At 44.8% G+C, this 13232-nt stretch overlaps 1 protein-coding gene and 1 long non-coding RNA gene across 8 annotated transcripts in view; one reads left to right on the top strand and one right to left on the bottom strand.

Moving 5' to 3' along the window:
• Nucleotides 1–4826, top strand: part of LOC142465743 (uncharacterized) — a 10518-nt gene extending 5692 nt beyond the window's left edge. For 3 of the 5 annotated variants that reach the window (XR_012787962.1, XR_012787960.1, XR_012787963.1), the window contains exons 2-4: nucleotides 3754–3789; nucleotides 3981–4121; nucleotides 4584–4826. This is a non-coding gene — a long non-coding RNA (uncharacterized LOC142465743). Of the gene's footprint in view, nucleotides 1–1240; nucleotides 1394–3753; nucleotides 3790–3980; nucleotides 4122–4583 lie in introns of all 5 variants that reach the window. The other 2 variants (XR_012787959.1, XR_012787961.1) reach the window with 2 other exon arrangements.
• Nucleotides 1–13232, bottom strand: part of LOC142465742 (uncharacterized) — an 87569-nt gene that overhangs the window by 47331 nt on the left and 27006 nt on the right. For 2 of the 3 annotated variants that reach the window (XR_012787955.1, XM_075570007.1), the window contains exons 1-2: nucleotides 8139–8570; nucleotides 7959–8036 (exon numbers count right to left, since the gene is read on the bottom strand). The exons of the other annotated variant lie outside the window; for it this stretch is intronic. Coding sequence is in view for 1 of the 2 variants with exons in the window: in XM_075570007.1 (XP_075426122.1) it covers nucleotides 7959–8036; nucleotides 8139–8297 (237 nt within the window). In the remaining variant the exon portion in view is untranslated. Of the gene's footprint in view, nucleotides 1–7958; nucleotides 8037–8138; nucleotides 8571–13232 lie in introns of those variants that run through there. 3 annotated transcript variants of the gene reach the window in all.

The raw sequence follows: 13232 nt of genomic DNA, 5'->3' as shown, positions 1-13232 counted from the left end.
CCCACACCCCCACCTAACCACCATTCCTCTTCCCACACCCCCACCCACACACCCTTCCTCTTCCCACACCACGACCCACCCACCCTTCCTCTTCCCACACCACGACCCACCCACCCTTCCTCTTCCCACACCCCCACCCACCCTTCCTCTTCCCACACCACGACCCACCCACCCTTCCTCTTCCCACACCACGACCCACCCACCCTTCCTCTTCCCACACCCCCACCCACCCTTCCTCTTCCCACATCCCCACCCACCCTTCCTCTTCCCACACCACCACCCTTCCTCTTCCCACACCACCACCCTTCCTCTTCCCACACCACCACCCTTCCTCTTCCCACACCCCCACCCACCCTTCCTCTTCCCACACCCCCACCCACCCTTCCTCTTCCCACACCCCCACCCTTCCTCTTCCCACACACCCACCCACCCTTCCTCTTCCCACACCACCACCCACCCTTCCTCTTCCCACACCACCACCCACCCACCCTTCCTCTTCCCACACCACCACCCACCCACCCTTCCTCTTATATCACTAAAATGCCATCCGTTTACTTTTTTTATAAATACTATTCCCGCCCCTACCTTCGCCTAGCCAGTCTTTTTAAATGTTTTAAAATGGCCGACAAAGTCTGTTACTATTCAAATTTATATCGATTTCACCCCGTTCTGGAGTTATTTTACATCTATACTTAATGTGGGTCATTGACATCACACGGGTCTTTAGTATTTGACCAGTCTGCTTTCAGTTAGTCACCTTTCAGATCCAGTGTCAACAGCCTGCATCTGTCCAGGTCTGTTGATTTTATTGATAATAGGACTTCCCTAGGTGGGACAGGTTTCCTAGTCTGAAGGTATACTTAGGTGATTTTTCTAGCAAGTGAGCCCACATTAAGGTGGTTGTCACGGTATCTTGTGACAGGCTGTAATTTACACCAAAACTATATATAAATATATATATACCTGGGTTTGAACTGGGACAAGACTTAGATATAACAAATTGTATTTATTCCTTAGGATAGGTGAACACAACAGGTATGTACAAATAACAGCAAAATATAGACACTTACTTAAAGATTAGGACAGAAGGCCATCAGGATATAGACTGGGCCACTTCTCCCATATTTCAGTTGACATCACAGCAATACATGCAGGACACATGCATGAAGACATTTGCATGAAGAACAATGGGTAAAAGGTGGTTCTGACTTATATATCATTTTAACCCCCTCTTTCCCAGATACGGCGCCGTGCCGTCTAGCAAAAGTCCCTTTGAAGCTTTTGAAGCTCATTTTGGACTTCCAGCTTGGGGTAACCCCCCCATCAATAAACCATTTGAAGCAGGGAGGACATTTGTCATGTTCACTCCTGCAGGAAACCTTTGTGTGTAAGTGTGAGTTACCACGTTTACAAAAACATCCTCTTCCCTGCTCATTATCATAACGGGGGGGTTGCAGTCTTTCAGAACTCAACCAAAATTTCATATTTACTGCAAATCACTCCCTAACTTGAGTTCAGTAATACATACAGGCAGGTGAGATATATTAATACATTCCGTCACACCTGACGCTCGCAGAGAGACCAAACATTACAGTGTAATATGAAAATTGATAGAGATATTAATATCTGGCATTTCGTAGCGGTTACATATACAATGTTTAGACTCCAAAAGATATGCTAAGTCCCACGAATACAAATATGTAATTCTTATCATTTTCAGCCACGGACATCTCATAATATTCTTATATTTAATAAGGACACCCATTCAGATATCCTGCTTGGGGTAGCCCCACCCTGGCCCCATCAATAAAATCTTTTGAAGCAGGCTTTTGGCTTCCATTGTAAGTGTGAATTGTTACACTTAACTATTCCTTGTGCCTGCCTCCCGCATAAACAATTAGGTAATTACCTTTTGCTCACTGGGGCCCAGACCTGAATCCTCTGGGTCCCTTTTGATATGCACTTTTGCACTTCCAGAGAGGAAGCTTGCATTACAAAGGGCAGGCAGAGGCAACATTTGGTTCTGGTATGCATTTCAAAACTGCACCAGAAAGGCACAAATATCAAAAATATATATTCCTCTTATGACAAAGTTATATTTTTAATATGTGGGTACTTGGTGTTTTACGCTGAGGCGGCACCCCAAAAATCAGGGTGCTGGCGCCCTCCGTTCCCAAATTACCAGTTTTCAGGTAACTGTTTATTCAGCACTGCATATAAGATTAACACCTTAAGTCCCAGTGGGTGGGTTATGCAGACACTGATCCAGCAACAATACATTTACACAGGAGAATAAGCATTTTCATGTTATAACAAGGGTTAAATCACCTTTCTGGACCTCGGCCCAGTTAACCCCTTGTCTCCCTGGCGAGGTTAGAGGGGGCCAATTGGGGGGGTAACTCCGTTAATCCCGGGTCAATCCATCACGATCGTCACAGTGGTGTATTGTTATTTGTACTATCTTCCGCATAATTATTTTAAGGAATATCTCTTGGCTTGCCAGTAGGGGCTGGCCCTGGACTGTTTACACCACGCCCCTCTATACAAACATTGTTTTATTAATATATATGTGATTAAAAGGTTTTTTAATGTATTATGTGGCGAAAATCGGGGTAATCAGCGCATTAATAAAGGCAGTGGGCTCGGCTGGTTACCCCTATTTCGTATTGGGGATGAAGGGGTTAATTTTATATGCTGTTCCCCTTTTAAGACTGCTAATTTAGGAACGGAGTGAGCCAGCACCCTGATTTTTGGGGTGCCGCCTCAGTGTAATCCCTCAAGTACACACATATTAAAAATATAACTTTGTCATAAGGGAAACATATTTTTGATAAAGTGCCTTTCTGGTGCAGGTTTATATGTACCGGCAGGATGCTATTGTTTCTGCCTGCCTATGTAAGGCATTAAGGACCAAATGTTATGCATACCTGAGAGACCCCAGAGTCATAAAGTGTCACTTAATCAGGATGTTTCTGAGTAGCAGATCCTGTTACTCATCCTGGCTATTTCACACCTTGGGACCAAACTCCAGACATTGCGTCCCCAGAAATGAGTGGCCCCTTTTTACTTAGCAGTGCTACCAAGCTGCTTACTGAGCATGCTCAGTTACCTGAACTGGCTGTAGAAATTGCCCATGTGACCTGGCAGGTTCTGATAGGAGGAAGATAATTCCTTGCCAATGGGATGAGGCTAATGTAACACTTCACAGGCCCTTGTCCTTAAAAAGGCCTGTACCCCTCATTCATGTGCTGTTGCTGTTCTTGTTGCTGTTGTTACCTGATTTCTTCAAGCATTTAAAACTACCAGAAAAGACTTTGCCCATTCACAGAAGAATTGGACTGGCTATTTATTTGGCAATTTGCAAAAGGACTACATTTTAAAAGTCAATCTCCTGGTGCTTTGCACCTTTCTGGACATTATCCTCTGTTTCTCTACCCGTGAGTGTAATTATTAAGTTTATTCTGCAGTTGTCGTGTGTTTGCCTATCAAGGGAATAAATCTCAGTTTATTTTGCTCAACCTGTTCTGCTCAATCAGGACCACGAAATATAAATGTGTTATTAAGCGCGTCTCCCGTCACAATTAACCATATCATTTTCACTAGCCCATCTGTGTGCATTCAAGGAGGAATCTTTCGTTTGTTTTTCCAATGGGGAATTGCCCACTAATGAGGGGCACACACTAATAATAACGGGAACACAGTAATTGGTCTAATCTGCACCTTTCCATTTTTTTCATATCCTGAAAACTTAAGATAAAAAAGATGAAGCCAATGTCCCCCCATGCCGAGGTAAGAAGGCGACCCCCGCCCCTCTCCATCTCCCTAACTTATTAGTGTATGGGCAGGAAAGGGGGGGTGGGGATGGGGAGAAGGGTTGCAATCCTTTTTTCATTATCCATTTTTGCTAATTTAATTGCCCTGTTGCAATTTTTGTTACATTCCTTTATAATTCTGATACGATGTCTCTGTCCCTTCTTCAGACCCCACAGCTGGAACATTGCCGGCATATTGTAGGCGAAATTTGCTTTCAGCTTGAGCAAAGGATCCTCACGTCTATTTTCCTGGAGCCGAGCCGACTCCACGGGTGCAGTGTACTGAACGCTGGGGACAACATCTTGCAGGTCCAGAGGAGGGCTCCTACAACTATGAGCAGGGGGGAGAAGGGGGAAGAGATCTAGGGCAGTATAGCCAACCCCTTCCCACCTGTAAATAAGAGTGCTACTTCACACCCCACCTGTTGTTTTGTTTAGGGTCCAAGGATACAGACCCCATTGTCAGAACCAGAATGAAACTCACAGCACAGTCAGTTAGGCCCCGTAATTTGGGCTACACTCATGCTGCCTATTTTTAGATTAGACTAGCTGAGAGACCCGGCCTTGCCCGGGATGTAAATGCGTCATAGGTAGTATTATTTATAAATCATGGAACAATAGGTGAGTATTTGTTGGAAAGGTTGGATTTTAATGTTGAAAAGAAAGATGTAAGAAAATGTAATACGATGTTGTCTAGAAATGGTTTACTGGGTGGGGGGAGGAAGGGAAGTGGTTACAATACAATACAACTGTTTCTTCATCTGTCTACAGATAACCTTCTGCCTGGTAACCAATAAGGTGGATGAGTTCATCTGGTAGAGACAGGGGTCACCCCATCCCCTCCACCCAGAAATCTTGCCAACAGCATCTCCGGTCAATAAAAGACCCTTAAACTATTAATTGTCTAACCATGACTTCTCTATGAGAATGAGGGACGATGGGGGGGTCACCCCATCCCCTCCACCCAGAAATCTTGCCAACAGCATCTCAGGTCAATAAAAGACCCTTAAACTATTAAGTGTCTTATTGTATTGTATTGTATGTCTTTATTTATATAGCGCCATTAATGTACATAGCGCTTCACAGCAGTAATACATGTGCTAATACAATAAATAACAGATAATATAAATAACAGATCATGGGAATAAGTGCTTTAGACATTAAGGAAGAGGAGTCCCTGCTCCGAGGAGCTTACAGTCTAATTGGTAGGTAGGGAGAACGTACAGAGACAGTAGGAGGGAGTTCTGGTAAGTGCGTCTGCAGGGGGCCAAGCTTTATGTATCATGTGTTCAGAATAGCCACAGTGCTATTCATATGCTTCTTTAAGCAGGTGGGTCTTAAGGTGGGTCTTAAAGGTGGATAGAGAGGATGCTAGTCGGGTACTGAGGGGAAGGGCATTCCAGAGGTGAGGGGCAGTCAATGAAAAAGGTTTAAGGCGGGAGAGGGCTTTAGATACAAAGGGGGTAGAAAGAAGACATCCTTGAGAAGAACGCGAGAGTCTGGATGGTGCATAATGAGAAATTAGGGCTGAGATGTAATTAGGGGCAGAAGAGTGTAAAGCTTTAAAAGTGAGGAGAAGAATGGAGTGTGAGATGCGGGATTTGATCGGAAGCCAGGAGAGGGATTTCATGAGGGGAGATGCTTAGACAGATCTAGGAAAGAGTAGAGTGATTCTGGCAGCAGCGTTAAGGATAGATTGTAGGGGAGACAGGTGAGAGGCAGGAAGGCCGGACAGCAGGAGGTTACAGTAATCAAGACGGGAGAGAATGAGGGCCTGAGTCAGAGTTTTAGCAGTCGAGCAACAGAGGAAAGGGCGTATCTTTGTTATATTGCGGAGGAAAAAGCAACAGGTTTTAGAAATGTTTTAAATGTGAGAGAGGAGTCGAGTGTGACCCCAAGGCAGCGTGCTTGGGCTACTGGGTGAATGATCGTAGTTCCAACAGTAATGTGGAAGGAGGTAGTAGGGCCAGGTTTGGGAGGAAGTATGAGGAGCTCTGTTTTAGCCATGTTGAGTTTAAGGCGGCGGAGGGCCATCCAGGATGATATAGCAGAGAGACATTCAGAAACTTTGGTCTTCTCTATGAGAATGAGGGACGATGGGGGGGTCACCCCATCCCCTCCACTCAGAAATCTTGCCAACAGCATCTCCGGTCAATAAAAGACCCTTAAACTATTAAGTGTCTAACCATGACTTCTCTATGAGAATGAGGGACGGGGGGGAGGCGGAATGAGGGATGGGGGGGAATGAGGGACGGGGGGGGGGAATGAGGGACGGGGGGGGGAATGAGGGACGATGGGGGGGGAGAATGAGGGTAAAAGAAGCCAAATTGTGGCTTCAGAAGGTGCAGTATTTTTGCTGTCTATTGGTTAGTTATTTGGTAGTTAAACCACCACGTTAATGTGGCAGGTTTCACATTAGCAATGATTTGTGTCACATTACATCCTGAATGGAGAGAGCTTCAAGCCTGTTTCTCGTTCTGAAAAGGCCTGATTATGGTTTGAACTGTAGTAAAGCAATAGCAAATCTATCAAATCTTCATGCACAGAAATAAATTAATGTATTTTCCTACATCTTCTGATCTCTTTACTTTCTGATCTTTCACACTTATGATAAAGGGAAGGAAATGCTGCCTAATCTTAGTGACTATAAGTGGATAGTCCCTGACTTCATATGGGATTTGGATGAACAAATACATTTTGGAAAGAACCTTCAAAACATGTTATCAGTTGGGACAGAGGTGCGCATACTGGGAGCCGCAACATTTTCGGGGGGGGGGGGGGGGAGGGGCGTGCGTGGTGCCTAAAGAGGCCCTGCGCTCTTCCCCACAACATTTAAATTAAATGCTGGGGGAGCGAGCGAAGCTTCTGTAAGTACCTACCATAGTCTCTGGCGGCTTCTGGCGACGTGGGTCACATGACATCAGACAATGCCCTAGAGAAAAGGTAAGGAGGGGCACAGACAAAGTTTCTCCACCCCCGAATTAGGCCACTATGTAGCCAAAACACTTGTGTGTATTGTGATACTTTTTTTTAGAGAGCGAGAATGCAGAGTAAGTATGAGAAACTTTTATTCCAAACACATTTGTAAGAATATTTTTATATTTATATATAAACTCTTCAAAGTGCAGGTCTCCTCTGGGACAGAGATAGAAAGCAGAGCTCTGCTCACATGTTCATAATGCAATTCTCCATTCAATGTGATCGCCAAGAACGGTGGGAAGACAACGTTTCAAGTCTCATATGGTCCTTTAATCAGGTACATACAGATGCAGCCACCAGTATCCGATCACTTGCCTGGGGTAAAAACTAAGGCATCTCACAGTAAATGCTGCAACATGCCTCGGCATTTCTGTGAGATTCTGCAGCCAGACTAATGGCCCGTCAGATTGGGCCTGCAGGGACCCCTGCTGTGTTATTCAATTTGAATAGGGAGATGTATTAGCAGCGGGGTGTTAGGGTGTATAGGGAGAGGTATTAGCAGCGGGGTGTTAGGGTGTATAGGGAGAGGTATTAGCAGCGGGGTGTTAGGGTGTATAGGGAGAGGTATTAGCAGCGGAGTGTTAGGGTGTATAGGGAGAGGTATTAGCAGCGGAGTGTTAGGGTGTATAGGGAGAGGTATTAGCAGCGGGGTGTTAGGGTGTATAGGGAGAGGTATTAGCAGCGGGATGTTAGGGTGTATAGGGAGAGGTATTAGCAGCGGGGTGTTAGGGTGTACATGGTCAGTGCTATATAAATAAAAATACACATTTAATCATTAGTTTATTATTCATAATCAGGATATTAAGAATGAGAATATATATCAAGCATACATCGGATACTTTATTGTATTCTATTCATAATCAGAACAGTAACACTAAGAACAGATTAATTAATCATACGTACTAGTATTGATCAGATTTATATTGTATTTACTTGTATTTATTATTCATAATCAGGATAGCAATAATAATATAAAATAGAATAGTGCTTATTTATATATGCACATATTGTATTTATAAGGTTACATTCCTTTATTTATCTGGTTGGTAATTGTTGAAAATCTTGATAAACAAAAAAAATAAGGCAATAATAATATTAATGACCGTATTGGAAATATTTTGTATTGTTATTAATACTAGTGTTTATTACTAATAACTATGATCATACCTTGGGGGTTACCTCTGATGTCACAGCGTCACACGTGGACTTTAGCCCACTGCTATTAACGAGCTTCTCACACTGCGTCTGTGCAAGGGAGAGATAATGACACCTATGTGTATACAACACGGTGTGTGTATATACACACGTGCACACACACAACGCGGGCAGCGGCAGTCTCCCTCTTACCTGCCCTTTTATCACCATGCTGACACGCAGTTCTCCCTCCTCTGGCACCCAGGAAGAGTCATCACTAGTGCCGCGATCCCATAGGAAGCATCTAGAAGTACAGGAATAGCAGAGATGCCAGCAGAGTGGAGGTGCAGTGACAGAAGGGGAGGGCGTCATGGGGGTCAGTAAAGGAATAGCATAGTAAGCTGCAGGGTGGGGGTGCAATGACAGCTCTGTGTGTCAGCACAGAAACAACAGGCTGCACCCATCCTCACCGACTCGTGCGTCAGGGTGCCCAGTTGGTGCTCTCTGGCTCCGCACCCTTCCAGTTTCACCTCTATTCTGCCATCACCAGACAATCCAGACCAGTCCCCCACTCCGAAGACCAGCAGCTGGGGAGGATGTGTGTCAGGTAGAGGGGCGGAGAAGCGCAGTGTGTCCTGAGGGCAAGGAGGCAACCTGGGTGGGGGCAAGATGATACCCCAATTATTTTACAGGGGCAAGAGGGGGAGATGGGGGGGTAAAGAGATACAACATGATGGTATCACAGACGTAATTACTGGGGCAGTGATATATATATATATATATATATATATAGATACTGAGTTAAGTTATGGTGAATAAAAAAAGTGACAAAAACCCTCCACAGGAAAGCAAATATGCAAATACAACTGTATGCTCATCTGCATGTCTTAGGCAGGTCTGCAACCCCGCCTCTCCCATCATCACCCAGCATACAGCACTTCCACTGCAGCAAGGGATTCTGGGAAATGACATGCAAATGAGCACAACTTAACTCAGTATTATGGAATAGCCTATCCCATAGCCTCTTTGCATACCCAGTTAAGATCAACCCCACACTGATGAGACCCATCAAGGTCGAAACAGCTGTCTGTGGGTGGTTTTTCTGGGTATGCACCTTAACCCTGGCTGTGCTCAAAGCTGTGACCATGCAGCATGCTTAAGCCTATAGGGAACCATGTTAAAAATGGTTTTTGAGGCAAAAAGTGACACTGTGCTCATTTGCATGTCATTTCCCAGAATCCCTTGCTGCAGTGGAAGTGCTGTATGCTGGGTGATGATGGGGAAAGGCAGGGTTGCAGACCTGCCTAAGACATGCAGATGTGCATACAGTTGTATTTGCATATATATATATATAGATATCTACATATATATGGTCTGCAGAGGGCATACAGAGGGGGTGATACACTGGAGGGCATAGGAGGATGTGATGTCAGAAGGGCAATTACTGACAAGACTAGCTAAAGCGGGACATTACAGAAAGATTATATTATTTGCCCTCCATGGTTACCGGCTCAGTCTGACAAGCGGCTTCAGCAGGTCGCACAGCACATACAGCTCCGGTACCTGCTCCATGACTGGCGCGGGAAACTCTCTAAGGTAATAGCGCCTCTTTCCGAAGATTGAAAACTCCCGCGTTCCGGATTCTCCCGCCAACCAAGGCGTTCTCGCCCCGCCCACCTGCGTTCTCAGCGCGATTGTCTCCAACGTTCCGAGCGTGACGTCACAATGCCCCAGTTTCTTTGTAGCAGGTGGATGGCCACTTCCCCATTAGTAACACGTCACTCATTGGAGTCCCCGCGTTCTCTTGTTTACCTTATTGTTATAGCGTTATTTTTAGCTATATGGCGAATTATTCATATATTTTATAAAGTAATTATGAAATATGAACCAATATAAATCCGTAATAAATAAGGGTACAGAAACAAACATGCATTTTCTCTACAAAGAAAATTATAATAAAGTATATTCAAGTTTGCTGGTCTTTGAAGTTGATGAATTCTAGAATCACTTTTGGCTTTCCATATTTTTTAGAACATGCATAATACCCTAGATATGCAGCAAACTGCAATACACAGCTTGTACAGGATGAAGTGCGCAACCAGATAACCATGGGGGGCGCAAACTTTTCCCTGCGCCCCTCTGCCGGCGGTCATCTCACCCACGTACCCCCCTCACCTCCACTGGCGTCGGCTCCGGCGTCATGACGCTGCGTTGCCATGGCGACGCGTGTGGAGCCACGGTAAGTAAAGATTTACAGAGGTCCTGCAGCTCCCCCGGCACTTAATTTAAGTGCCTCTGTCGCGCCCCCCCAGTTTGCGCACCGCTGAGATAACCCAATGGGAGATTTGCCCTGCTAACGGTGTATGGTGGTGTACTTTACCTGTTGGTTCACAGGAGGGCTGAGGGTCTGCAATGGTGTCGGGACAACAGGGCAGGCTTTTCATGTAGATGCTTCAGTTCAGTATTGGCAGTGCTAGCGCCTCCATCCGCCATAGGCTCCAGGAGTGCTGGAGGCAGTCCCTACAACAGAACCAGTCCCTACTCCCCCTGATTGACCGCAAACTCAGGCCACGAATATATAGAAACAGGAGCTCTTTATTTGGCATCCACTGCATACAGTCTAGTCATACAGCAAATACTCTTCCTAGTCCCAGACATGTGGATGGTCCCTGTGTCCGAAACTGATTTAGGCCTTATCCCAGTCCCCTAATGGGACTGATCATATAATCCCATCCGCAGGGTGATATACAGCTTGCAACTCCCTGTACTAGAGTCAGAGCTGCACACTCCTCAGGGAACTGGCAAGAACTCTACTAACTTTGGAGTGCCTCTTTCTTAGAGCAGAAGGGGAGGGCACAAGGTCTGCACCCACGATTGGGTTTCACACAGGCCAAGTCCCACCTCCACTCCTGCCACTCAAGGAAGCTGCATGGGGAAGGGTAAACCCAAGATGGACCTATATATATATAGTGCAGAATAAATGAGTTCTTCCGTATTAGATGATACCTTTTCTAGTTGGACTAACAAGTTATGTTATAGGATAAGCTTTCGAGAGCTTGTCTTATGACATAAATTGTTAGTCCAAATAAAAAAGGTATCACCTAATACTGAAGAACTCATTTATTCTGCACTATCGCAACTGGACTAATATGACTATTTCTGGAGGCGCAGGGTTGTGAGGCGGCGGTTTACTTACTTACCTGGGTGGGAGGTTGTATGTGTGGTGGTGTGTGTGTGTGTGTGCGTGGCAGTTGGGTGAGGCGGCAGTTGGGTGACGTCATAGAGCCACCAATCTGATTGGCCAGAGGCTGAGGACCAATCAGATTTACCACATCTACTTTCAACCCCACAAATTTCAATTTTATATATTAAGATGATGTAAAATGAAAGGTCCCTTTTTCCTGAGCATGGTGTATATTTCATGTTGAACGATGCTGATAAGATCTCAGGATCAGGGCCTTCACTACCTCTCTGTACCTGTCTGTGCATGCGTGTCCTCACCTGTATGTAACTGTTTATGTAATATACCTAACTCTGTTCCCCATTGTACCCCACTGCGGAATATGCTGGCGCTTCACAAATAAACAATAATAATAATAATAATAAAAGTGTTGTCCTTCTATATTCATTTTATCTGTTTTATCGTGTGTGTGTGTGTATATACAGTTAGGTCCGGAAATAATTGGACACATACAAGTTTTTATTTTGGTACACAGCCGAAATAACAATTCAAGTTACAGTTAAATAATGAATATGGGCTTAAAGTGCAGTCTATCAGCTTTAATTTGAGGGTATTCACATCCAAATTGGAGGAAGGGTTTAGGAATTACATCTCTTTAATATGTAGCCCCTCTTTTTCAAGGGACCAAAAGTAATTGGACAATTGACTCAAAAGCTGTTTCATGGACAGGTGTGGGCTATTCCTTCGTTATTCCATCATCAATTGAGCAGGTAAAAGGTCTGGAGTTGATTCCAGGTGTGGCATTCACATTTGGAAGCTGTTAATGTGAACTCACATGTGGTCAAAAGAGCTCTTAATGCAAGTGAAACAGGGCATCCTTAGGCTGCAAAAAGAAAATCCATCAGAGGGATAGCAGGAACATTAGGAGCGGCCAAATCAACAGTTTGGTACATTCTGAGAAAAAAGAACGCACTGGTGAGCTCTGCAACACAAAAAGGCCTGGACGTCCATGGAAGACAACAGTGGTGGATGATCGTAGGATCCTTTCCATGATAAAGAAAAGCCCCTTCACAACATCCAGCCAAGTGAAGAACACTCTCCAGGAGGTAGGCATATCAATATCCAAGTCTACCATAAAGAGAAGACTTCACAAGAGCAAATACAGAGGGTTCACCACAAGGTGCAAACCATTCATAAGCCTCAAGAATAGAAAGGCCAGATTAGACTTTGCCAAACAATATCTAAAAAAGCCAGCTCAGTTCTGGAACAGCATTCTTTGGACAGATGAAACTAAGATCAACCTGTACCAGAATGATGGGAAGAATAAAGTATGGAGAATAATAATAGCATGTTTTTGTATAGTGCTGCTAGTTATACGTAGCGCTTTACAGAGACATTTTGCAGACAAAGGTCCCTGCCCCGTGGAGCTTACAATCTATGTTTTTGGTGCCTGAGGCACAGGGAGATAAAGTGACTTGCCCAAGGTCACAAGGAGCCGACACCGGGAATTGAACCAGGCTCCCCTGCTTCAAACTCTCAGTGCCAGTCAGTGTCTTTTACTCAGTGAGCCACCCCCTCTCCCTAGGAGAAGGCTTTGAACGGCTAATGATCCGAAGCATACCACATCATCTGTAAACACGGTGGAGGCAGTGTGATGGCATGGGCATGCATGGCTTCCAATGGCACTGGGTCACTAGTGTTTATTGATGATGTGACAGAAGACAGAAGCAGCCGGATGAGTTATGAAGTGTTTAGGTATATATTGTCTGCTCAGATTCAGCGAAGTTGATTGGACGGCGCTTCACTTTACAGATGGACAATGACCCAAAACATACTGCGAAAGCAACCCAGGAGTTTTTTAAGGCAAAGAAGTGGAATATTCTGCAATGGCCGAGTCAATACCTGATCTCAACCCAATCAAGCATGCATTTCACTTCCTGAAGATAAAACTTAAGGCAGAAAGACCCACGAACAAACAACAACAGAAGACAGCTGCAGTAAAGGTCTGGCAAAGCATCACAAAGGAGGAAACCCAGTGTTTGGTGATGTCCATGCGTTCCAGACTTCAAGCAGTCATTGCCTGCAAAGGATTCTCCATAAAGTATTAAAAATAAACATTTTATTTA

This window comes from Ascaphus truei, chromosome 14 (assembly GCF_040206685.1).
Source record: "Ascaphus truei isolate aAscTru1 chromosome 14, aAscTru1.hap1, whole genome shotgun sequence".
Taxonomy (NCBI): Eukaryota; Metazoa; Chordata; class Amphibia; order Anura; family Ascaphidae; genus Ascaphus; species Ascaphus truei.
This window is presented reverse-complemented; position numbering and strand designations above follow the sequence as displayed.